The sequence below is a fragment of the Lepisosteus platostomus genome, chromosome 4 (assembly GCF_059453375.1).
Source record: "Lepisosteus platostomus isolate fLepPlt1 chromosome 4, fLepPlt1.hap1, whole genome shotgun sequence".
In the NCBI taxonomy this organism is placed as follows: Eukaryota; Metazoa; Chordata; class Actinopteri; order Semionotiformes; family Lepisosteidae; genus Lepisosteus; species Lepisosteus platostomus.
Window position 1 is genome coordinate 71,783,856 of NC_142614.1, and position 25,907 is coordinate 71,809,762.

General features: G+C 44.1%; 1 protein-coding gene across 3 annotated transcripts in view; it reads left to right on the top strand.

Moving 5' to 3' along the window:
• Positions 1 to 3,734: 3,734 nt before the first annotated feature.
• Positions 3,735 to 25,907, top strand: part of atg10 (ATG10 autophagy related 10 homolog (S. cerevisiae)) — an 89,999-nt gene continuing 67,826 nt past the window's right edge. Inside the window, exons 1-3 of one of the 3 annotated variants that reach the window (XM_088630627.1) lie at positions 3,735 to 4,088; positions 21,038 to 21,163; positions 21,330 to 21,452. In XM_088630627.1, coding sequence (XP_088486753.1) covers positions 21,038 to 21,163; positions 21,330 to 21,452 — 249 coding nt within the window. In that variant the 5' untranslated portion in view covers positions 3,735 to 4,088. Of the gene's footprint in view, positions 4,089 to 21,037; positions 21,164 to 21,273; positions 21,453 to 25,907 lie in introns of those variants that run through there. The other 2 variants (XM_088630628.1, XM_088630629.1) reach the window with 2 other exon arrangements.

A 25,907-nucleotide genomic window follows, 5' to 3' on the forward strand; every position in this document is an offset into this window, starting at 1 on the left:
ATTTTTTTCTCCTAGAAACTGTTATGTAGTATAATGTTATACAAAATAGGTTACAAGCTACACTCAATCTGTATTTAAGAAATCTTTCTATTTCACAGTCAGATTAGACAAATCAAACACCTTTGAGAATAGCTTTATTGTTTTATTTAATTAGTTGTGAGATTGAACACATACGGTATAAAACAAAACATCTCTGTGACAGAAGGGTCTTGATGATGCAGAGCCCTTTATACTTTATATTTCATTATAACTGCAGAACAACTTCTAAATCTGATAGGTGATCAGTGCACTAATTAGAAAAACTCAAATAAAGTGATGATGAAGTTGAATGTGAAATACAAATTCAGGATTTTACTCATGTAACTTGGCTAGAGGATGAACTTATCCATTAAAAAAGACACTTACTTCCCAGCTGGCAATACTCCCTAGTTAATAACAAAATGAGTGAAAGTATAATTAACATTTCCAAATATGTTTTAATTTATCATTGATCACTCCGTTAGATATACGGTACATCAGGGGTTAAGGGACCCCCTCTGTTTCTGAAATGCAATTATTCAATTAAACTGAGACAAAACTAAAAAAAATATTTAGATATGATGTGAAAGTGGTAAAGCTCTGTGCAAAGTACAAAAGATGGCCGTACTTATGCATACTCAAGGAAGAAACTTCCAATCCAAAAGGGATCAGTGTTTTTGAATTCGTTTCTGGGGGGAAAAAAAATGCCGGGCCCGTCCTCGTGGGGGCGCTGTGGAGCAGGCTAGTTCTGTCGCGTCTGTCGGCCACGCCTCTTCCACCTGACAATCAGGCTGGTTGCCACGGAAACCGAACTAAACAAGAAGCTTGCTTCACCTGTGAGTGAACACACTAGCCCCCGACTCCTGGTGAAGCAAACTGTTTAAGACAGAACAGAGAAGTGCTGGAGTCTCTGTTATAGAGCCAGTGCTGTGCTCTCTAGCTTTGTCTATGTTATATTCTAGACTCCTGATCTTGCTATGTCTCAACTCTGGCTTTGAATCTTCCTTGAGTTCTGTTTTGGATACACCCTTGTACAGGGCCAGCGCCAGGGGAAAAATCTGTAGGGGGGCATCTGAAATTCTGAGGGGGACGGTGCAACTACCCAAGTGAAATCTCGCAACTGTGCCACTGATTAGTACTTCATGATAGAAGATAACGACGAGCAATCTGGCATTTAGTGATGAAGTACAGTTTCACATTCATCAGCACTCTCGCGATTATTATTGCCTGGAGCGACCAAATACGTCACGCGTTCATTTCGCGTTCATCGACGGTAACAAGGTTCTGAATCGTTAGGAAAAAATAGTTGTAAAACCAACACAAAGCACCAACTTCTATAACTACAGTCCTAGTTATATAAAGATTATAAGTATGAGGATAAACTACTGCAAGGAATCGGTCCACCTGAGCAAACAAGATCGTAATAATGCCGACACCCGATAACGTAGACACCATGTTCCTGGACGGCTAGCCCTCCTGCGCATCCAACAGTCCGATGCCGTAACTGTGAATTCGGGGCTAGTGCAGTTATCTGACCATTGACAAAGCACGACTACTTTTTAGGGCGCACGTTAAGTACGCGAAAGTGTTCAAAAATCCTTTTGTCCAAAACTGAGGGGGCGGGGAAGTTCAGTCGAAGGGGGTGACACCCCCTTTTGCCCTCCCCCCCATGGCCCCAGGTCTGCCCCTGTACCTCCACGGCGTCTCTGCGGGGCAGAATTGCGCTGGTTTCTCTGCCTACGATTCTGGACGGCGACCTGTCCGTTTGCTCCGCCCGCCTGCTGCTTCTACAGCAGCTCAAGGACTCGTGCTTTGACCCATGAGCCTCCGCTAACACCCCCGCTTCAGTTGTGGCATATTACAGTGCAATTTTCAATTGCCAAGGGGGGGTCACTTCAGGAATAAATTAATTAAAAAGGCCTGCTTAGCTAGACTTGTGGGTTAATTGCTGACTTGGGGAAATGACTTGGCCAGTTGGGACTAAGGGGAGATTGAGGTAGGCCAGATTGGACAAGCCCAGAGCACTAGGTTTGCGAAATCCCATGGGGTCTTTAAGGAACTTAAAGGTCAGGACCTCAGTTTGATGTGGCAGATGAGGGAGAGCACCTCCTGTAAGACAGTTTTCCCTGACACCACACTTGGGCATTGGTTTGGAAATTCTGGCCCAGAATGAGATATTCAACTGCGGTCCTGGGTACCTGTTCTTTAAAGATCCCATGGCCCTGTTCATAAGCGTGCAGGTGTTACCCTGGTGTCCTGGCTCGGTTCTGCTCTGGGTTTGCACAATTTGGCTTGAATTGGGGAAGAAACGTCGTTGCTCCTCCACATCTGCTGTGCCGCACGGCTGCTGTGTGTCACCTCGACGGGGCTGCACTTCAGTTCACTTGAAGTGGGTCTCCTGCTATAACTGAGGCACTTTATGATCGTTTTAGGATGAAAGCTGCTATTTGAATTAAATTAATTGATAGTGTTGTTATGGCCATGCCTTTCAGTGCCTGTATATTTATTTCTTATATTGAATCAGCAGGAAAATCACTAAATACCTTACTTTTATTAGAAGTGCGAATTTTCTATGAGTGCTTACTTAGACCCGAACTGTATGGCTGATGTTACGAACTCTCTGTCATATTCATCTTTAAGGTCTGGGAGGGTGTAAGGACAATCGGTCCACAAACAGCACGTTCCATCCATCCATCTTCTAACCACTTGATCCGATATACTGTAGTGCCGCAGAGGATCTGAAGCCTATCCTGGAACCAGGCAGGATACACCCTGGACAGGACGCCAGTCCATTGCAGGGTACGCACAGACAGGCACGCACACCGAATTTTCCCCAGAAGCTAACTAACCTCTCAGCATGTTTTTGGATTGTGGGAGAAAACTGCGGCACCTGTAGAAAACCCACACAAACGCAGGGTGAACATACTAACTTCATATAGCAGATAGCACCTCAGGTCTGGGAATTGAACCCGGGACCCCAGCGCTAGGAAGCAGCAAGAGTGAACTGCTGTGCCACTGTGCCAGCCTAGACCAAAATCAATATCAGAAATGATGGCACTCTGGAACAGCACTTTCCCACACCTGTTTGAGATGATAGATGTGTAAAACTGTTCCTTCTGTTCTTGGAAATAGAACTGAGACTTAGCATTGATATTTCGATGTGAGGAACCCACTCCTTACACAACCTATACTACAACAACAGAAGATCAACAGAAACAGAGTACCAATACTTTGATAGAGAGCTGTTAAATTATTTGGATAAAACAAAATTGTCTGATAAAAAGCAAAAGGCCAGAGATTGCAAAACAACAACAACAAACAGGAACAAAAATATTTCCGAAGTACTAATGGCAACAAGAATGTATTTTCATAAGTTTAAAGGAGCTTTTTTTACATATTAGCCAATCGAAGTTTACCTGTGACAATTCAATGTTTTTTTTCCCCAAGGAGGGTTTTTTACTGGTAAAACCTAAACCGATTTAATAAACGTTTAAAGCGATTTTTTCACCCCCCCGTCGCCTCACACACACACACACACTTCCCTGAACTCTCTTTTTCTGGGGGGGTTATAAGAAATAAAATTAAAAAAAAAATGGGACGCTTAGCTAACTAATCCATTTTGTCTTGGCAGGGCACTACAGTCAGACGGAGTGGGAGGGAGAAACATTAACTTCAACAGCTGTTTCTTGACCCCGCTTGTCAGTCTTCCCAAGAATACATTTTGGGAGAGTCCTACTGTGAGATACCGACGGGTGCCCGGCGGGGCGACGCTAAGTTTGCCCGCGGCTGAGACGCGCCGCTCCCCCGCCCCGCACGGAGCCGCGGCGGCCGGCGGGGCCCGGCCTCGCCGCCGGCCCCCCGGAGGGCGTCCCGTCGAGGCGGGGGAGCTTTTACAGGTATCGGGGCCGGCCTGCGCGGCCTCTCCCTCCCCTCTCCCTTCCGAGCCTGTTGGAAAGACCTTTCTGGTCCACAGTAATTCCCCAGTAAGGGCGGCTTGAAACCGCCCGCGCCGAGCGGCAGTCGCTCTTCCGCCAGCCCCCCTCCGCTGCCGCCATCCCGGAAGTTCCCCGGTAAGAAACGGAGAGTTTTCCTGCTGGACGTTTTGTCAACCTAAAAAAAAAAAGTTGTGTTGTCTGTGCGTCTCCCATCTACCTCTCTGTCTGTCTGTCTGTAACGCGAGTGTCGCAGGCATATATAACTTATCCATAGTCAAACACGGTCATTAAGGTTGCTGGGGGGAGCGACACACGCCGGTCTGCTGTAACGAGCACATTTAGTCGCTTGCTGTGTTTGGTGGTGGGGGGGGGGTTGGATTTTTTTGCTCGACCACATTCTTGTTGTTTTTGACTGCAAATTATTTCTTTTTTTTAAAAAAAAAAAGATGTGGATGTGGTGCAGCAAAAGCTAAAGCCAGGACGTGTTTCGTTTTTTTTTTGTTATGATACAAAGCTAAAGCGGTATTGTTTTTCCAAGGAGGGGAAAGGTGGTTAACTGCACAGATGAAAGATTCGGCTTAAAAAAAAAACACTCGTTACGGTTTTTTCGGGTTTTTTTTCCCCCCCAGTTGTCAGTTTGTCGGTGAGAAAGGGTGGTTACATTATCCGCGTGGTTCGTCCATTTTCAGGGTTTTGACGAGTAATTCTTTTCACATCAGGATTGTCTGTCTTGGAAGCGTGCTTGAAAAACAAAAGTAGCCACCTAAATCAGTTCCTCGGCCAAATTCAGCAGTTTTATACCCCCCTTGATCCTGGAGTACAGTACTGTAGTGGGACTGAATTGCTATTGGTCCTGGGATGCACCGTGCCTGCTGGGGTTCACCTGTCGGTAGTTCTTGTTTACCATCCAGCACCCCGAAATCTCAGTCTAGGAAAACGCCAGCTTTCTGAAATCGTAGTGCACAACAGCCAAATTGAAAGAAATACCGCTGCCCTGCTGTCTTCAGTACCGACCGCAACTTCTACAGCAGACTTTCTGGAGGCGGTGTTGAAGAAGACCCAATGGTATTCCTTCTGGGATGGCCGAGTCCCTGCAGGGTCCAGTGGCGCGGCCTACCTGCCCAGGCCAGTTCGTTTCGGACACAGACCACCTTATACAGCCGCCGTGTGACAAGGGGGGTTCTTGCCACAAAGCCACCGAGCGGTTAACCACCCCCGAGACGGAGGGCGTCTGGCGGCCGTTCAGAAACGGATCGATCGCCGAATGGGAATGTCTGATGGGCTGTTTGTAGCAGCTGCGCGGCAGTTGTAGCCCCAGCACTCTCTGAGCCCCCCGGGCAGTAGCCAAAAACGTGCTCTCAGCCCCCGTCTCTGTGCATACGGCCTCCCTTGTGAAACCCGGCCGGCCGCCGAGGCAGCTGGGTGAGCCCGGCCCGCCTTTGTTTGTATGAAGAGTCCGTCCGAGACGGAAGCTGGTTTCTGAGCGTTCTCCTCTGCTCTTTTCGGTACCTGCGTACCAACATCCACGCCTGCGGTAGAGGCTGAGTACACCCACGAGTGCTGTGGGCAGCGAGAGGGGGACCGACATGCAGCCCGTAGAATCTCTTTATGCTTAAGCGCCGGTGGAGGTGCCGAGGGCCGAAACTCGTTGGCAAGCCAAAGGGGTTCGTGGGGGCAGTGGCCGATGTCAGCCTCCTCATGGGTGCCATGCTGCTCTGCACCCTTGGGGAAGGAGGGAGGGGTGCTCTCCCATTTGGCTGATGTTGCTGAGCTTCTCGGAGGCTTGGGCCCCCTTGTGTTTTCAGTGGTACAGGCGTACAGTGCCTTGGAAAAGTCTTCACCCCCTTTGGGCTTCTTCACGTTTTATTGTGTTACAGCATGGAACCATGATGTACTTAACTGAGAATTTTTGCTGTAATTGAATTAATTAATTGAGTAAGATGCCTGGATTTTTTTTTTCTTCACTTTGACGTTGTAGAGCACTTCGTGTTGACGCGTGGCAAAAATTCTCAGTTGGATACATCATGATTCCATGCTGTAACACAATAAAATGTGAAAAGGTCCAAGGTGGGTGAATACTTTTGCGAGACACTGTGTTCTTACCCGGGTTACTTTTACCGTTGTCAGGTGGTGTTACGTGATCCTTCGGTGAAGAGTAAAGTGCGAATTTAGCGAGACTGCGATTGGATCGATAGGGCTTCTGAGGCCCTGATAAAGATGGCTCCACTGGGCACAGGCTGGTGTCCTCTTGAGCCCAGGTGTCAGTTTGAACCTGGGCCGATTGCGAGTGGGATTCCCTAAGTGTGGGTGCGCTCAGGGCTGTGTGCTGTCGGGCTAGATTTGGGGGTTTGGGAGTTGCCGGGGGGCCGGGGTCTCCTCTGCTCCGTGCTGAACATCGCCGCCAGTGACGTCCCTGCCTCCTGCCGGCTTGTAGCAACATCGGTGAGAGATGTGCCTCTCCTTTTCCGGTGTCAATGTAATGGGGCTCCTGCGCACTAAACCTGAGGCAATCGGTGTGCGTTCTTCTTTAGTATTGGGAATGATGCTTTGGTGAGAGAAAAGCACCTGAATCGTTGATGAGACAAGCCAGAATCGTGCCGTGTAGACCTGTCGGTGCAGTGTGGGTCGTTAGAGTGCTGCGCCCGATCTGCTTTGCAGGGGGACTGTGATGGCCAGCTGCTGTCACGCAGGGAGGGGGTACAATTCAGGGGAGGACCAACTGGGTCTTCTCCTGGATGCAAAGTGGTTTGGGGTACAAAGCGCTATGCAAATGCAAGCAATTATTGTAATAAACCGAGTCTCGGCTAAAATGTCACATCGTCGAACAGCCTAGCCTCAAAAGGGAGGTTTTAACGCAGGACACAGAGCTGGAAACCGCTCCTGTCTACTTGCACAAACTCATTTCGCTGAACAGCACACTGTCAGTAGACGAGAAATTGTGGCTCTGTCTCGATGAAGGCAAGGAAATAACATGTAACAATAATACCTCTGTCCACTGCCTCACGCACTGCATGGGCTCAGAATAGCATCACTACTTATAAAAATGCAGCAAAGTATTAAGAAAAAAACATGTAAATCATTATTTTATCTTACACTTCCACAATAAAGACTTTTATGTTACTACAGATACGTTTAGCCTCGGGAATGGTGAATGGTTGTGCAAGCTACAAACATTATGTTCAAGGGCCAAGACGAGACCTTGTCCATACGTCAGATTTCTCTTCCTTGTCTATTGTCTGTTACCTGCCCTCTCCGCATACTGCGCCATTCTCTTCTCCCAGCTAGTCAGGGACGCTGCCATTTATAAGCAGTGAGCTCGTGCCGTGTGATTTCATTTTTTAACCTCCTGTATAAAGACTAATTAAATGTACACTGGCAAGATGGCCAAACTAATTGCAATAGTTTAGCATTGCTTTTGTAACCCAGAACAGCCAACTGGCCTCCCCTTTTCTAGAGCCTGTGGTTGAGCTGAGCAGGGCAGGGTCTGGTCAGCACTGGGAAGGGAGAAACTAAGGAAGGCAAGGCTGCTGCTGTTGGTGGCGCTGATGGACCAGCAGGTGGTGCTCTTCACTCTGGATCAGAATTTACAAAGTGGCGCCCCAGTTTGGGGACTGGACACACGGACGACTGCCGCCGCCCCGTGCACGAGGTGGTCAAACCAGGGCGACACCACTCCACTCCAGGACCACCATAAGGTTTCTGGTTTTCATCCTGTCCGAGTCCCTAATTATCTCGTTGAATTTGTTATTGTCTCAGTTGGGCGCGTTGAAACCTGTCCTCGCTCTTAATAAGCCGGCGATTTAGAGAGATCTATCAAGCCTGCTGGGCAGAGGCTCTTGAGGACTGGGGCCGGGGGCCCTCAGGATAAACGCAGAAGTCCATCCAGGCGGCTCGTGTTGATTGAGGCCCCCGATGGCACCGTTCAGGAGAGTGGGCTGCTCACCCCTTGTTTGCACAACCTGGCCCTCCTAAAAGCTCCCTCTCGTTCCGGTGGTTAATCCAGTAGTTGTTCCCTCCGGCGCCTGGTCTGCCGTGTACTGGGGTTGCCGTGGGGACTGTGCTGGATGAAGATGGTCCCTCTCCCCTCGGCCTTGTGTGGGAAAACTCATCGTCCGGGGGGGACACCCAGTACATGACGCGCCGCTAGCCGTGCAGGGATTTAATGATGAACATAATGAAATGTAGTTATAACAGTTCATTGATGGTGATCTGCACAGGGACCCCCGCCCTGGAGTTTCTCCAGACTCAGTCCTGGTCAATGCGCAGGCAGAGTGTTGATGTGAGCTTGGCTACAGCGTCATGTATTTCTCTCTCTCAAAAAAAAAAGAAAAAAAAAAAGAAGCCAACGGTAAAAAAAAAAAAGTTTTTATTATGAAACTCCAGTTTCTCTTTTTTTATTAAGTGTGTAGTTGTGATTCCTGGAAAGAAAAGTGGCACATTTAATTCTGGTTACTTTTCAACTAAGAATATACTCGGGTCAGAAAACGGAAGAACCTGGATAGGTACTGCTGCCTTGTGATTGGTGCCCACTGTACCTTCTTTTGCTGCTTGTATTTGGTAAAAATTTTACCCGTCATAGCTGCGTAGCTGCATGTAGTGAAACCCTCTGAAGCCCCAGGAAAAACAGCTGTTTGTATCAAAACAAAGAGCTATTTTATATTCTCTGAGTGTCAGAACTGAGCTGATCGGTAGCTCTGTGGCTAAGGATCTGCGCCTGTGGCTGGAAGGCTGCCGGTTCGTATCCCGCGGCCGGCAGAGGAATCCTACTCCATTGGGCCCCTGAGCAAGGCCCTTAACCCCAACTGCTCCAGGGGCGCCGTATCGCTGGCAATTTAGACATTTCTTGTATCGAGAATTTGTCTTTTCACATTCCCAACCTGCTCTCCATGAGACACACAGACAGGGAGAGAAGCTGGGGGTCAGATCGCAGGGTCAGCTATTTATACAGCGCCCCTGGAGCAGCTGGGGTTAAGGGCCTTGCTTAGCGGCCCGAGTAGGATTCCTCTGCTGGCTACAAACCGAAATGTTCAGATACGACCCATATCATTAGCATTTAGTAAAAAAACAACAGCAGTATTTTGGGGTGGTGCAGTGGGTCTGCTCCATGGTCTCTCTGTTCCTTTTTACAAATCCTGTCTTAAATGTTTTGTCCACGTAGCTGTAAATTGGCTTTCTTGGCCGGCTTGATTAATTTTTACTGTTGAAGAATCCAGAATTTCTGCCGCATGTAGGAGAGTTCTGTTTTAAAACCCGTTACCCCCTTTGCTTGTTCTGATGGGTATAAAGCTGATTTCAGTCCCTCAGACTATGTGAAGGCTCAAGGGGTGTAGGGAGCTGTTTGAATAATACGACCGTAGGCCTGCTGAAGATTTCTTTTTTTTTATCTGCTGCGCGGGGTATTCGCCATCACTTTGTGGTTGTGCAGGGCATGTAGCCTGAGTAAGGATGATGTTCCAGTGCTGCGATTGTCCTGCATCTCGGTCCGCCTCTTCTGTTCCCAGAGGGTTTCTGGGTTTGTTGGTCCCGTCTCTCTGGAGACTACTTCATGTTGCCACCAGCGCCCAGGTTGCTGCGCACTGTTTTGTTTTCTGTCGTGGTTGAGGTGTTGTCAAAAATAGCATTTTAAAGCCGTGGAAACATCTTGTATAAACTCATGCAGTGATGAGGAGATCTGTCTGCAAACACAGAGCACAGCAAAAAGCAGACTGAGCAGTGTGGTGCTGCCTGTAGCGTGTCCCCTTGCTGGGGATTCATCTGCGTTCTTAATGTGAAGGATGTGGCTGAGCTGCTTGGGTTTTAACTACAATGTGTGAGCATCTCTCTCCAGTCGCTATCGGTTTCTCCCTGTGGATTTCGGAATCAAATTAAAACCGCTGCTGCTTTCCTTAACGAGTTTGAAAGGTTTGTTTCCCCGATTACATGAGTGAACTGTTAACTGCAATAGTAATGTTACACTGTCCTGTAGACCTGGATGCTTTTTGGACTGTTTGGATATCATGAAAGGTGCTGCATAAAATCATCCAGCACGGGTCTCCTTGCATGCACCAGCATTTAGCAACGGCACAGAAGTCGGATATAAAGCTTTGCTGTGCTTGGGGAGAATAGTCTATGGGGTTATAAGGAGGTTCCTGGCGTTCCTGCTCTCTTATAAAGTTGCCAGTGGGCTTTGATGATGCATCATGCACATAGCATTTGGTATGTTTTTTTTAGCTTATCGTCACTTTTTAAAAGCTGAAAAAAAATCTGTTTTGGAAGTAACAGTTAAATCATAATTACTGTGAAGGCATTAGGGTAGGGATGTTAATTTAATCCCGGTGTCCTACCTAAATTCCACTCTGGGCTTGCGCAATCTCTCTGCCCCGAAGTTTCCCTTTATTTCAGTCGATGAAGTCATTCTTCTTACTTCAGATCAAGTGCAGTTGGTGCCGAATAGCTGCTGTTTATCAGCTCGATCCTATCTTCAGTGGCTGGTGATGGATGTTGGGTTCCCTTCTATATGCAAAGCTCTTTTGTGTGAAAAGTGCCATATAAATGCAACTAATTAATAGTTTTTAAGACCTAAATGAAAAGCATACTTTTCTTGAAGTAAAACAAGGCTGAGAGTAAAACTGTAATCCGTGTTTAATTGTTCTACAATGTAGCTAAGGCTTAGCTTTCTTAATTGAAGAGCCAATTATGAACAAAACGCTTTCCATTACAGCATGAAAATGTTTGAAATCAAATTATTAAAGGTTAATAAGTGAAGTCTGAGTAATCTAATTATTATGCACTCTACAGGAGGTATTTTGTTAAAGTCATGTAAAAACCACACCGGTTCTGGATTTTCAAACGTTTTCGACGGCAGCGCTCTCTTCCTCGTCTTAGAATTATTTTCTTCATGCTGCTGAAGTTGCCACGAAATTCCTCTTAATGGCATCATGACTGCGCGAGGATCAGTGCTGTTGCCTCACTGATCTTGTCTCCTGGACCATGTTCTGTTAGTGTTGAGTTTGCATGTTCTTCCTTCGTCTTATGTAGGTTTTTTTCCTTTCCCCAGACGCTCCTGTTTCCCTCCACAGTCTGAAAGCATGCTGTCCAGGTTTAGCGCTGATCTTTTTTTGCTCTATACGTGTTTGTGTGCCCTGTGATGGACTGACATCCCGTTCAGGGCTAGACTCGGACTCACTGTGACCCTCCCTGCCCTCAGGATCTAGTGGTGCTTATTATCTCCCTCTGTGCTGTGTTGCAGATGCAACAGGTAGTTCATGCTACCACTACAGGCTGTTCCTGAGAGGCCCGGAAATTCCTTGAATATAACGCACGCATGTCTCTTTAGACATATGAGGAAGAATCAAAAAGGTTTTGTCCCTGTTTCATTTTTTATTTTGCTTTGGTATATTCGTTTTTGGGAGTGGCGGGTGTAGGTCAAGACCAGCAGTACAAGCACCAGAGGTGCTTGGAGGAGAGAGAGCACAGTGATAGTGCACTAATATCTGAAAAAGAAACTTGGCCCTATGACAGACAGACATCTTGTAGAGGAATGGGTCTTATGTATTTACGATTTTCTTTGTCTGATGCTTTCATCCAAGGCAGCTTGCATTTGTACCCATTTTTCCAACAGGACATTTTAATGATCTAGTTTGTGTGAAGGACTTTACACCTTGCAGTTCAAACATATCCAATCATTTATAACCCTAGCCTTATGTCTTTATTCTGGAGTTGTGCTGAAATCTGCTTTGCAGAGATCATTGGTGCTTTGTAGATCGTTGGTTCTTTGGCAGCCAAGCCAAAGTTTTTTGAGAAACACCCTGGGATTTTTAATGACCACAGAGTGTCATGACCTCAGTTTTATGTCTCATCCAAAGGACAGCATCTTTTTACAGTATAGTGTCCCCATCACTATACTGGGGCATTAGGACCCACATGGACCACAGGGTGAGCGCCCCCTGCTGACCCCACTAACACCTCTTCAAGCAGGAGCCTTAGTTTTTCCCAGGAGGTCTCCCATCCAGGTACTGACCAGGCTCACACCTGCTGAGGGTGATATGGCTGCTGGCTTTAAGACCTGGGAACAGACAGTACAAATTCCTCTTATTCTTGAGTTGGTGAAGGGTTTGATTGTGGAACTGAGGGCTTGGCTGGCATAAACCCCACCGGTATGGGGTCACCAGGACCAGGATTGGGAACCCTTGGGCTAGAGGAAGTGTCGGTATGAGTCAGCCTCATGATCAGGCCTTATTAGGAGGGTTGATCTGCTCATCCTTGTTGAGCAGCTAATGCAGTGCTCTGCTAACCTGCGCAGAATTGCCTGACAGCAAGGAGTTTTCTGTGGAGCTTGACCCCCTTGGTCTGTGTAATCGTGATCTGGCATGGCCCTGTCTCCTGGGTGATTTAACTGGCGAGTTCAGTGTACAACAGAGTGCGTTGATACAGTGACAAACCATCCCGCTGGCCCGACTCCTGGCCTGCCTCGATGACTTCCGATACTGGATTGCCTCAGGATCAGCTCCAAGTCCAGGGAAGGGGGGGGGGGGCGTGCTTGCAGATCCAGGGCATTGTTCAGGAATTCAGGAAGCCTTTCTCCGTATTGCTGGCAACATTTTATTTAGCCTTGTGGCTTCCTCTGCTTTTGTGACTGTCTTTATCACCAGCTTTACTCTTGAACTGAACTGAAATATGAATTAAATATCCATCTATATTTGTAGTATAATAGTAATTCTGCCTGCCTCTTGCTAAATAGCAGTAGCAATAATTTTTGCTTTAGATGCATTCTGACTAAACACAATGTCCTACTGTTCTGAACGGTATTTCTGAAAAGTGAATTATAAAGACGCCTACTCTGTAAAGTTTGTGGCTGTGAGGTAATGTTTGAAGTGGGCCTTCACAATGAAAGTTGAATAGATTGGATGCTTTCTATTGATTGAAATCTGTTGGCTGAACTGCTTTTGTGCATTGAGTATGTTGTCTAATGTATGGTATGGCCAATGTCCTGTCCTGGAGGGGGTCTTCCAGTAGGTGTTATTTTTGCACTGAAGCTGTTAACTTAATGAACTGATCAAAGCTAATGAGTTCAAAGTCCTTCCACATTACAAATTGAATTATTTGAAGAGCTGCTGGACGGTGGCTTTTCAGGACCAGTGTTGACCACCCTTGTGTTACGCGATTTGGATAAGAAGAGGAGTGAAAATGTTCCATTTGGCTACTCATGTCTGTGAAGAGTATCTGACAACCTTTTCAAATGTTGAATTCATCCCCACTTTGCTACAGCCCTGCAGGAAGAATGTAGGGGAAGTAACATATTTAACAAATCGTTTGTGCTTTTGTCAACTACGTGTGCTACAGTAAGCTATTTCAATACAAACCTCCAGTTGAATAACTCCTGCTGTAGTACTTGAGCCTTTTTTTGGTTAAAATGCAGGAGCAGCTGTCCCTCTGTTAGGAGGTGATGGAGTGAGAGGGTCCCGATGAGGTGATTGACTGGTCCGCATGAGAGTGTAGATGCATTCCTGTTGTCCATTAACATTCAATTAGTCAAGCTGACCTTTTGGACCCACATCCAGCTCTAAAAACTTCACCCTTCTTCCTTCGGACTTGTACAGTGACCTGATCGCTCGAACGGTCTGGCTTCCCCATTTTAATTCTCCATCTGCTCGGTTGTTTTGTGTCTGATTATCCTCCCCACCCCCCCCTCCAATGCAGCACCTTGATCTTGTGTTTTTGCGAGTGCCAGAGCATGCGTCCTTCATTCCTTCAGCGAGCCCTAATGCAGAGGAGAGCTGCGGATGTTAAAGGCCAGGAGGGCCGGACTCTGTTGTCTTAACTGGGACCTGCTAGAACATGAGTGAAGCTGTGTAGCAGTGGCGGCTTACAGGACATGAAGAGGCTCATCCAGTTCTCTCCTGCATCCAGTCTCATCTGTTCTGTTTCCAGCCTGGTGTGTGTCGGCAATTTTCTTGGGCGCATGTCCTTTGAGCAGCGCACAGAGTTTCCTTTAACTTGATGGGTTTTTTGAATAAGCCTTTTGAGCGTCAGTTTCTGTTGATTGTATCGGCAAGAAGACCTACTGGTAAGCAGAAGTGCAACGCTCAGGGTGTTTCACTGATCGCCCCGTGTTTATTGTCCAGAGCTGACCCATGCCTGGGACTGCCATGAGTTCCCCATTACCCGCAGATGAAAGTGTGCCCAGTGTCCCTGCCTGTTTGAACTCTTTATAAGTCAAATAAGGAAGTTGCAACCAACAGAAGGCCGTCTGGCCATTTGCTCTTCATCTGGTTCCTTGGAGTTAATTGATCCCAGACCTTCATCCAGCTCAGTCTTGTAAGCTCTCTGTGAATCAGCAGCCTAGGGATGGCTTGATAACGGGTTCCATATGCCTGCTAGCCTTTGTTGTTCAAAGGGGCTTCCTCTGTAATGTCCAGAATTTGCCTCTGCTCAATACCAGCAAGCGCCCTTAGGTTGAGCTTCCTGCTCTAAATCCACTGTCGGGAAAAACACCCTAATTTAAAAAATCAAGCTTTACTCGATTTGAGTCGGGTACAGTATTTTCTTTTCTTGGGAAGACATCTCCCATGACGGGTTTTTTTTTCTGTGCTAAAGCGATAATATAGGATAGCGGGTTTAGGAGAAAACCCTGATGAATTCAAACGTATAAATGCTAAGAAACAACTTGTAGAAAGTTCAGTTTTGGGGGATTTTTTTTCCCTTTCCACCAGTAACTTGAGAGAAGTTATTTTGTGATGTCACTGTCATTAAAGCCAAAGTCAGTGCAGTGGAGGGCTCATTACATTACTTGGCAGTGCTACGCATGTGGAATAAATCTGCTTGGTTTTCCCTGATCCCTGGCACACAAACTCTGTGATAATGTTACATGGAAAACCTCACAAGAAAGTGCCTTACCAGAAAAAAAAAGTTTTCTTGTGTTGCCTTGGAAAAACGTTGCATTTAATCTCTTTAAACTAAGCTTTCTGTGATTTTTTTTAGTTTTCCCATCGTCATCATCATCATCATCATCATCATCATCATCACTCTTTGCATTGTAATTCCATTGATCTGAATACTTCTGTCATGTATAGATAGTAGTTGTCTCAATGCTTCCAGGTAAAGTGGATTCTGTTGCATTCCCTTAGGGCTCCACCTTTAGTTAGTTAGTTAGTTAGTTGTAACTAGCCATCATCATTGCTATTAAGCTCCTAGAACAAATCATCATGTCTTAAAAAAAACAAACAGTGCAGTAAAATGTAAGAGTTATTGCTTGCAAGGTTTTTTCAGAGTTCACGCAGTTATTTTATACATGTTAACAAACTCGGGTGATGTATCTTCTTGTGTGCAGTGAGCCACTTTCTGCTGCCACAGTAAAGTATGCAAAACTGGGACTAGAAGTAAGTACACATTGTACTGTGGATATTGAAAACTTTTGTAAGTATTAATAGCCATCACTTTAACTATTATGGGAAGTTTCAACATTTTAACTTTTAATGTAATATTTTTTAAATAGAATTATGGCTTTGGAACATATCAAGACTTTTCTGTTTCAGCCTGTGTAAAATGAATGCAAAACAAGCTCTTAATATCGGAGAACTTGTACTTCTAAAACAAAGAGATGACCGCTGGCCTTATGACCTGCAGTCATTCCACCTATTTGGTGAATTTATTCTTGATGTTTTTTTTTTATTAATCAGTCACTGAAGTCCTTCAGTATTAACTTCACGGATTGCTCTTGCTTAGAGGCAGACTTTATCTTCTTGTCTCTTTCAGATGCATTCTGTGAATTGCTGTGTAATAGCATGTGAATAACTTCACACTGTGTGTGGTACCACATGTGCTTTGTTAACCAACATGTGAAATGCATTACAATAACGTGGAACTATCCTAAAATAGTTTATTTTATACAGTCTCTTTAACATCAGTCTCCATCATGGCCTTCTTAAACAATCCAGTTTTAAAGTGCTTGGCCATTAAAACACATCAAGCCTGCTATAGAAGTAAAATAAAGTGCTTTTTATCTTAAAATTGGCTTCTGCAATGAATACAATTCTCTAGTAAATTTTAAAGCAGTAGCATGGTATCTTAAGTAAAATGCATAAATTTAAAGCAAAGGAACAAGTAAGGAACATACTGAAAACAGAAGGAAAGAAACGCAATGTTTCGGCTGTGTAGCCCTCTTTGGCACCACAGCCGAAAACCGGGTGTTTCTTTTCTTCTCTTATCAGCATTGAATAAACCTTTACTTGTTCCTTTGCAGCCTGCGTATGGTGATGCAGCTTCCTTCTTGAACTAAATTTAAAGCAAGTGAATTAAATGGTTAAAAAAAGGTTAAGAGGCCAAAGGTTAAAAAATTGAGATTATCTGACTATATTATAAAGTGTCAATACTTCAAAAGAAGAACTCGTCTTTGTGTTCCTTGTGCTCTGTGTCATTAGAGTCCAAAGGATGGGCTTGCTTTAGCTGAGATTTTTGTGTTTTGAACATACTTTTTGAACATTTTTTTTAAAATGCCAAAGCAGTGAGAGCATGGTGTTTGGCTTCAATGGTAAAATGATTCAGATGCATTTCAGTAACCTCTATAATAAGCAATGGTTTGCTTTATAAGCCACTGGAATCTCCACTTAACAGTACCCATTTAGACCTAGGTCTGCATCAAGGGCTTATTAAAAATATTTACATGAACTACTGTACAGTATGTGGTGGCCTGTCATGGCAATATCATGGTAAGTCACAAGGCCCTTTACACGTAACTACTAGATTCTGCTAGTTTTTTAATTAGTTGAGTCGTCTGTAATTAAATTGGATAATGCCATGGAAAAGTTAAAGAGTGTTAGCAAATGCTGATTTGTTGTGATGCAGTATTAAGGTCATTAAAACCCATCTCATGCTTCCTGTTGTAAGTAAACTTCCAATTAAACTAATGTAAAAAAATGTGTAATGTGTAACTTAGTTGTTGCATAATCCTAGTTCTGAATTATACTTGTATCTAGATTTCAGAGTTCAGAAAGCACACTTCTTGCAGAAAAGCCATGTGCACTGTGCATCTTGACCACGTTCAGTTTTCCCCAGTTGTGCCCTTTTTCTTACTGATATGAAAAGAAAGTCGCAGTTTTATTCGTCTTCCTATTTCAATTTCAAGACTTAGTGATGAGTTTATACTGGGCAATAGCATGAACCTCTGGAAACAAATGACCACAAGAAAGTTCCCTGTTCTTAATTTTGCAAATGTCAGGAATGGGTCGGTGAAAACCTAAATCTAGGATAGCCAGCGGCTATATCACTCTGCTACTCCAGTGAATATCACCCCACTGACGCTCGGCAGGTGGGAGCCTGGCCAGTGCCTGGATGGGAGATTTCCTGGGAAAGCTGAGGCTGCTGCTGGATGAAGTGTTATTGGGACCGGTAGGGAGCGCTCATCCTGTGGTCTGTGTGGGTCCTAATGCCCCAGTATAGTGATGGGGACACTGTAATGTAACAAAAGGTGCCGTCCTTCAGATGAGATGTAAAACCGAGGTCCTGACACCCCGCAGTCATTAAAAATCCCAGGGTGTTTCTCGAAAAGAATAGGGGTGTTATCCTGACCTTTACCATTTATGGCCTCCTAATAATCCCCCTCTCTGAATTGGCTTCATTACTCTGCTCTCCTCCCCACTGACAGCTGGTGTGTGAGGAGCGTTCTGGCGCACTACGGCTGCCATCGCGTCATCCAGGTGGGGTTTCACACTGGTGGTGGTGGCGGGGATCCCCATTACCTGTAAAGCACTTTGAGTGGAGTGTCAATTTTGAGTTGTTGGCTGTGTGTGTCATGGGTGGTCAGTTCTGATTGGGGGAATCCAAAGTCCAGAGCATCTTACAGGCCGCCTTTAACTCACGAACCCTTAAAATATGGAAGTTTCATTTTATCCGCTCCAAGGGGTTATTTCTGAAAATCCCCAATGCCAAGTAGTGATCAAGGATCGCATCTGGCTGTTCCTGGCTTAGTGAATCAACTAACTAAATTGATCAAGACCAAGAAGTGTTCGAAGTCTTTAAAAATTGATGATTTACAGATGTAACTTGTAAGCCTAATTTCTGATTTTTGCACTTTTGCGGTACAGAAGTTATCCACTTATTATCAGTACCAGTAATCAGTATGACTAAATTCTTGGATTTGCCAATAACTAGCCAACTATACTGTAGTACCGGCTTTGTTCTGACTTGGTCCCAGTGATTGTGCCATTTATCAGCTTACTGTATCTCTGGAAACAAACACCTGGGACACTATTGCCCTTGAAGTATGCTGTCTTTTCCTACAAAGAGGCTCAGGCAAGTCAAATTTGTTCATTGTTTTTGTTACTGGGTTTAAGGGTTTAAGGATCAGGCTTGAAACTTTAACAAACAAAAGCAAGATGAAACTCCTTAATAAAAATACAAGTATAATAATAATTTAACATTAGCAATTCTGTGCAGAACACCAAGATTCTTTACATATAAGTGGGGTCCTACTTCATCCACCATTACTGCCATTAAACACAGCGGTTCCCATTTCTCAGGAATGAGAAAAGACTTTACCATTTGAAATAAGGTGAAATGTTAAGAAGGCCAGATAGTATAGATTGTCCCAGACTAACACTCCTACTCTTTGGAAGAAGACCCAAGAAGATTATCTCTAATAATTGAGTATCCAGGGCCTCAGTTGAACCTCTCATCTGAAGAGTGGCACCTCCTACAACAAACTGCCCCAGTTGCCCCACTGGGGGCAATGGGCTGGAAATTATGGTCCAGAAGGAAGACTGTTGCTTCTAGCCATTTCAGGATTGTGACATCAGAACTGTGGGGGTTTAGTTGTGCTGTCATTGTGGGCTGAACCATAGCTGACACACATGAGACGCTATGAGGGAGCGCTGAATCATGGGTAAAAATACATGTCTGAAAAGTGCTTTGGTAGAATTCCCAAATTCATTGAGTTTAATGTTTCATGCTGTGGATAACGGCAATACTTCTTTATGGTACACTACCAAGAAAACAAATATTACAAAAAGGACTTAAAGTCACGCTTACATTCCTATTTATATACTAGAAAAAGTACCAGACATTAGTCACTGAAGGTAAAAACTGAGTGGTACAGAGTAATGTAAAACACAAAATAAATATATCCAAGTTGTCATTCATTGCTGAACCCTAATTGTAAATAAAACATTATGTACTGTGCATTATGCTAAACTAAAGAAATCAGCACAGACATGAGGTCTGATAGTAGAGGATTGCACAGTGTGTTGTATAAGCAAGGAAATTTCATCACTAACTGTCATTAATAAAAAAAAAATTCCAGATTCAGTCCAGGTTTTCAGCTTGTGAAATTTTTGATGATCTGAGCCGCAGGCTACGTGAAGAGAATATCAAACTTTGCAGCAACAGTTCTAATGATAATCATTCCGACAGGGATAGAGGTGAACTCGGTACAAATGGAATGAGACTTTATTGTGTGAGAAGTGGTTCCTGACTATTAACGTGCATTGAAAACAGAGCGTCGACAGTCTTTGCTTTGCGACCGTGATCAGTTGTACTACGGGGTGTTCATTCATTAGATGAGCAGTGTAGAGGTACGTTGGCGTACGGGGATTCCTGAATTATGCTTAATCATGCTTTTATGGTAATAGGCTACAGGGGAAAAATAATTACTTGAACCTGAACCCTTTCCGCGAGTGTGCCTGTTTGTGTGTACCCTGTCTTGGACTAGCATCCTGTCCAGGGCGTACCACACCTTGCGCCCGTTGCTTGCTGGGATAGGCTCCGGCTCTCCTGCATTCCGGTACTGGACAAAGCTGTTAGAAAATGGATGGGTGACCTCTTTCCTTCTTGTGAACAAGGACAATTCTTCTGGTTTGTGCCTTGTCCGAACATAATGTACATGTAGCGTTTCCATGCTCTCATTATAACTTCTATATTTGCACCTCCTCTTCTTGGTTCTTGAACAAATTGTCACAGAGACCCCGAGCCAAAAGTAGTATATTATCTATTGGAATAATGCCTTTATCCAAGGTGACATAAAGATTACAATTAGAACAATATACCATGAGTACAGTACAAAATGGGTAAAAGCTAAGCTTTTGCATAATGCAGTTTCTGAAACTGTTAAAACTGTTTTAGATAGTTCAAGAAATAATACAGAACAAAATGCATTGTAACAAAAGTACAATATATGCATTGAACTGTGTTCTGTACAATAGTCAGTGGTTCTCGGATTGCAGTCAGAAGAGATCCATGGTGCGGACAGGCACTAGAAGGTTAAAGATGTTACAGCAAGATTGTTTATAAAGATTTAGGACCTTAAAGAAGTATTCGTACTGGTATGTGCGTTTTAGAATCACTTGTCTGGCTCCTGGTTTTAAGAAATATGCTCATCTATGTTTTTGAAATTGGATTGTAATGCTGAGTATTAGAGCAGTGGTAAGTGGGAGGTATTCCCACAGCTCATTAATTGAATCTCTGGTGGAAGAGTTTAAGGTAGCTTGGGGGAGTAATCTAATTTGAAACCCTTTTAACAGTGGTCTTGGTATTTTGAGTCATAACCTCAGCTGACGATAGGGTGTAATGGTAAAAAGCCGACTTTCAAGACAACAAGAATATGGAACACATTCACATTTATTTACTGCAGCTGTTCCAAAGACGGCTCAACTGGCTGGCACCCTCCAGGCCCCTGCTGGAAAGAGAGCTACCCAGTAGAATTGTCTTCAAAGCTAAATATTTTACAACGTGATGTAGCTCTCTCCTGCAGCGGCTCCAAGAATGCATGTTTTTCAGCAGCCTCTATGCAAGTTTACTTGCGTTTCTCAGGGTAGATAAGAAGATGAGGCACACAATCAGTAACTTTCTAGCTTCTCTGACCTTGGTTCTCTGACTAATGTTTTGATACTCAAGAACACACTTTCTTTCATGCTTTCTACCTTCTTCTAGTGTCTTTTTTTTTCCCCCCTCACAATCGTCCCCTTTAACCCTCGGTCTGCTCTGCCTTCCAGATGGCCTCCCAGGGTAATAGTAGCAGGCCAGCACTGATACTGAGCCCACATGCAAGCTGTGTATAGGCTATCGGTTAGTCTCCTATGCAGTTGCTGATGGGACACCTGTTTTTGTTCTTGTAGATGTCAGGTGAGCTGGAAAAAGCTCGGGATCTCTACCTGGAAGAGGCAGCTTTCCGACTGTTCTGCAAGCAGCTCGTTCTGCACTCCCAGGCTCTCGGTGATGGATGGGTCTGGGAAGACATGAAGGTACTGTGTGTGTGTGTACACTGCACTGTTAAAACAATCATTTATTTCAATTGCTGAACAATGTACGGCCAGGATTCAGCATTTGTGATACTTTTTTTTATTTTTTTAAGGGTGCCTGAAATAAAATTAGTTGTGCTCTTTAAGTGATCGATGGGTTTTACTGCAGGAGTCCGAAGATGGTTACATGAAGAAAACTCACCTAAAAGCTGGTCCGGTCAGCGCTCCCTCCAGGGACTGTGGCCACAGGAGCCCCAGGGATGAGCCAGCCGAGCTGGAGCTTGAAGCCCAGGTAAATGCTCAGTTTGTAGGCTGTTGGAAAAGCCAGCGGGTCGGAAAAGTGCGCAAAAGGTTTTGCCAGCGAGAGGATTACCTCTCTACAGCTCGAGAGTACCGCAATCGATTGTGCGCGTCCACCGGTTTACGGCATGTACTGCTGCTTTACCTGCATGAAAACACTTGCTGTTCTTGAGGACTTGAAAGCGCCTGACCAGTGTGTCAGAAGTTGAACTGTGATTTATGCGTCTCCAGCAGGAGGCTCTTGACGAAACCTCTGTAGTCGTCGCAGTCTCTGGAGCGCATCTTTGAGAGCCTTTGTGGTGACTTTGAAGAGGCTTGGCGATGGCGGGCCACACACCGAGCAAGGCCACGCAGGGTCCAAATGGGATTGTTTTTTAAAAAGTGAAAATACAAAACACAACAGTAAAAAATAAATAAATAATTGACATCACCTTTCAATGTGTGCTAAAATGAGGGTGCATAGTTGTAATTAATAAAAGAAAACATTGCTTCTTCGGCTACCTCTGAAGAATCTGACATATTAACCGTGAAAGAAATGCACTCTTTGAGGAGTTTTCTAGCACTTAGTGGTGTGCCCTGTGATCTTTGTGTCATCAGGGACAATGGTGTTTCTTTCCAGCTCTGTTGTTTTTAGTGCAGGATTAGCTGATGTATCTTGTGGTTAGCAAGCTGTCGGATCAAAGGATGGTAACTCCCATGATAACATGAATTTTACTTTTTAATTTTTTTTAATGCAATTGTTTTTTTTTTCTGTAATTCGCGGCATAATGTTGTCATCCTCTACTACTTAGGAAGCTGCTGAGGAAGAAATCAAGAAATTAATATCTAGTGCATATTGCTGTCTCTACTGAAATACTTATTTTTTCTACTTCCATAACCTCTTCTCTTTTTGTTGTGTGTGCAGGATTGAAACTACTTTATTTTTACATCTGTTCAGTGTTGTCAAATCCTAACACCACTTAGACATCCAGACTCTATAGTATGCATCTTTTTTTCGTATCTCATCCCTGTCTTATACTGTAGTTTCCATTATTAATAGAATATAGAAAATTTGCAGAGTGTGGGAACAGAGGTAAGTCTTCCACCTCAATCATAATTCCCCTTTGCATACATTTAAAACTTTCACACCACTTGTCTACTGGGGGTGAAGAGGAATATTAAAGACCTACACAATGGAAGAAACTAGACAAGGAATATTCAGGACTTTTTTTTTCCATCCCTTTCCTTTTGTGATGGAGACTTGGTCTATGTCAGACGTCCTGTGTAGTCAGTCCTCTGTACGTTCAGGAAGGTCTACTCTCCAGTGAACAATGGGGGAAAAATGTAAGCCATTAATGTGTCAAGGTGGTCTGCCATTCAGGCCCGAAGCTTTTTCATGGGGGCAGTTAGTTTGTGGCAGGGTATAGACAGGCCGAGGGTATGTGGGCTAGCTGTGAAGAGCTTCTTTGGGGATAGGCCTGTATGATCTGAAGGGTTGTAATTATTACCAGTCCTTAGAGAAACGCACGTGACCATTAGATTTGTGGCCAGCAAACTAGTGGTGAGTAACACGTTTGGGTTTTTGCGTCCTGAACGGATTAAATTATTTTGATTGCTTCTCTCCCGTAACCTAAACCCTAGGGGCAGCTGCAGGTTTTTTTTTATTGTTTTGCTCTATACAGTTCTCCTCTCTTCTTTCTGATACAAACAAGGAGGCCTGAGCAAAAACTCAAAAAGGAAAAATCTGTGCGTTTCTCACACATTGTACCAATTATCTGGAGGAAGCTCCGAGAGAGCCTTTAACTAAATCCTACAATTTATATTTGAGCTCGGTTTAATGCTGGAAAATCTGGCTAATGCTGGCATATGTTTTTATGTGCCTGTTTTTGCATACTTGCTTGTGTGTGCACGTTTTACATATGGTTTATACGGGTTTGGTATGTACATATTTCCCATGTGGGGCTCTTTTTGAATTTTCTGTATTCATAGTTAAAATAATTGCGCTTTGCAAAAAAAAACAACCCATAAAAGTCCGTATGTGGTTCAGAATTATTTCCTTCCTCATCCACAGCAGTACTGATGTGATTGATACCAGTTTATCTGACTGACGACGGGCTGTCTGATTGTCTGTCATAGCCATGGAGATTTTTTTTCCTGTTCTTGTAACCAGGGCTGATCGTGCATTTCTGGAAATATATTATCAGCATTTTGGGACTACAGGACAGTACTGTAAATATTTGGTAGCATGTCGGCTTCACCACTTGCATTTCAATTACAATGTCGGTAAATGTGTCTGGTTTGAGGAATAAAAGAGTTTTGTCTAGTGCTTCCTCTGGGGCACTGGCTTTCTGGATTCATTAATGACCATCGCCAGTGACCACAAGGGACACGTTTCATTCCTGTTGAAATTCTGGTCATATGTGAGTAAGAGGGCAGGTATTTTGTTGCTTTATCTGAACTAGATTGTAACTTGGACGATATTATTAATGACAATGTAAAACATTCTGTCGAGAGTGCTCTGTCGTCTGCCACATGAATGTTAATTTTCGCTGCACTTGTCATCCCTTAGCAAAAGCAACAATAGGTCAGGAAATTGATTTCTATGTCTGACAGGCCGGACTTATTAGAATCATCATTTTTTAATAATCTGCGTCCACCTCCATCCAGCCTAGTAGCGTGCAAATCTGTTAAGAAATTCTCTTCGCTTTTGTAGCTGTGATCTGAAACGCTTAGCCGCAGAATCCTGGAAATAAATATCAAAATGGACAACAGAAATTCATTTTGCTAGAGAGAGTTCGGCTCATGCGATTGATTTAAAATCGTAAGAGATAAACATTACCTGGTTGCAAATTTTGAAAAAACGTTTTTTTTTAATTCCATCGTGCTGGCCCATCTGAGAAGAAGCTGGTGGACAACCAGGAGTCCAAGGAGTGTGCACCAGTCAGGGATTTTCTGAAATGAATGAGATTTTTTCTTATTTGAGCTCTGCAAAGGATGTTTTCTTGGATGTGTTTGTCTGAGGGCTTTATCGTTTCCAGATTCTTACAGAATGAGTGGCATGATTCCCCGGTGCCAGAATCTGGCTCTTTCCAACCTAGAATACCTGGCAGTTTCTTGTGAGAGGGAAGAACTGTCATAATGCAGATAACGGTGATGCTCAAGACTCTACAGAGGTGTCCACTGTAGAGGGATACCCAGCCTTTGTCCTGGAGGGCTTGTGTGGCTGCAGGTTTTCAAGATCTGTTTTAAGTACCTGGATGGCTGAGAGAAGTTTTGAAACTTGTCCAGTTAAGGAGGATGGAGCTTGATAAGAGTGGACTTGAAATGAAAACCCGACCAACCCTCGAGGACTGGGGTTGGACACCCCTGCTCCAGTGTAAGGGCTGTTTGTTTAATATCCTCATCCAAACCGATGTGCAGGACTGAGCAGCAGCTACAGGAAACTTTTGGTCGAGGTCGTTGCTGCTGAAGGAGGTTTCTCAAGTTACTACATCTAAAGGTTCACATACGTTTTCCAGCACAGACAGTGAATGTTCAAACAATGTGTTCGATATAGACAAGAAAAGTACAATTGTATTATTTATTTCAGTTTGTGTTTATGTATTATTATAATTTTAGATGAAGATCATATCACACATGAGTAGCAATTAATGCAGCAATGCAGATGATTCACAAACTTTTTCTCAACTGTATTTTGACACAATTCCTTATCCTTAAGATGACACTGGGTTGTACAGTGGTTTGTAACCCTCAGAGAGCACATTGGATCTACTGTACATACAAAGTTGGATAGCTTCTTCAGTGAGCTAGTGCCTTTTTCTTCCACTCCACAGAGCGTAAGTGCATTGCAGACTAACTGAAATGTCCTGGAGCCTTAAGGAAACTGCTTTGTAAATCTGCCTGGGACTATGAGTTTGAATTATGTACTGTTGGGAAACGTGTCTGCTCAGGCCTCACACACGTACCCAGAGAGACTATGCACATGTGGCTTATCTGAGGCATAAAATCTCCATTTTTGGGGGTAAGCTGAATGTTTGTATGATGACATACTATATTACCGAAGAATTCCTACAGCTCATCATCACTAATTAAATTTAAGAAATAGGTAAGAGCTGAACCCCACCAACAAAAGCACAACTCATTTGGACTTGAACTTGGCTTCCTTCATAGATGAAGGGGTCCAGTGTCCTGGGTATGATCTGAGGCAGGGGAGCTTTTTGTGTGAAGCTGTGTGCATGTTCTTCCCCTGTGTGTATGTGCGCCCTCCAATGGGCATTAAATGTACTGCTACAAAATAAACATTAAAATGCCCCAATCATTACTAACTGTGATTATTGTACTAGTTCAAAGCCACTTCCAAGAAAACCATGCAAAGTTCTGAACTGCCTTCTCTTTGCACCAAGTTTAAGATTTATACTTCACTATATTATAGATTCACAGTTCAAGGTATCAAATTTAGTAGGGAATT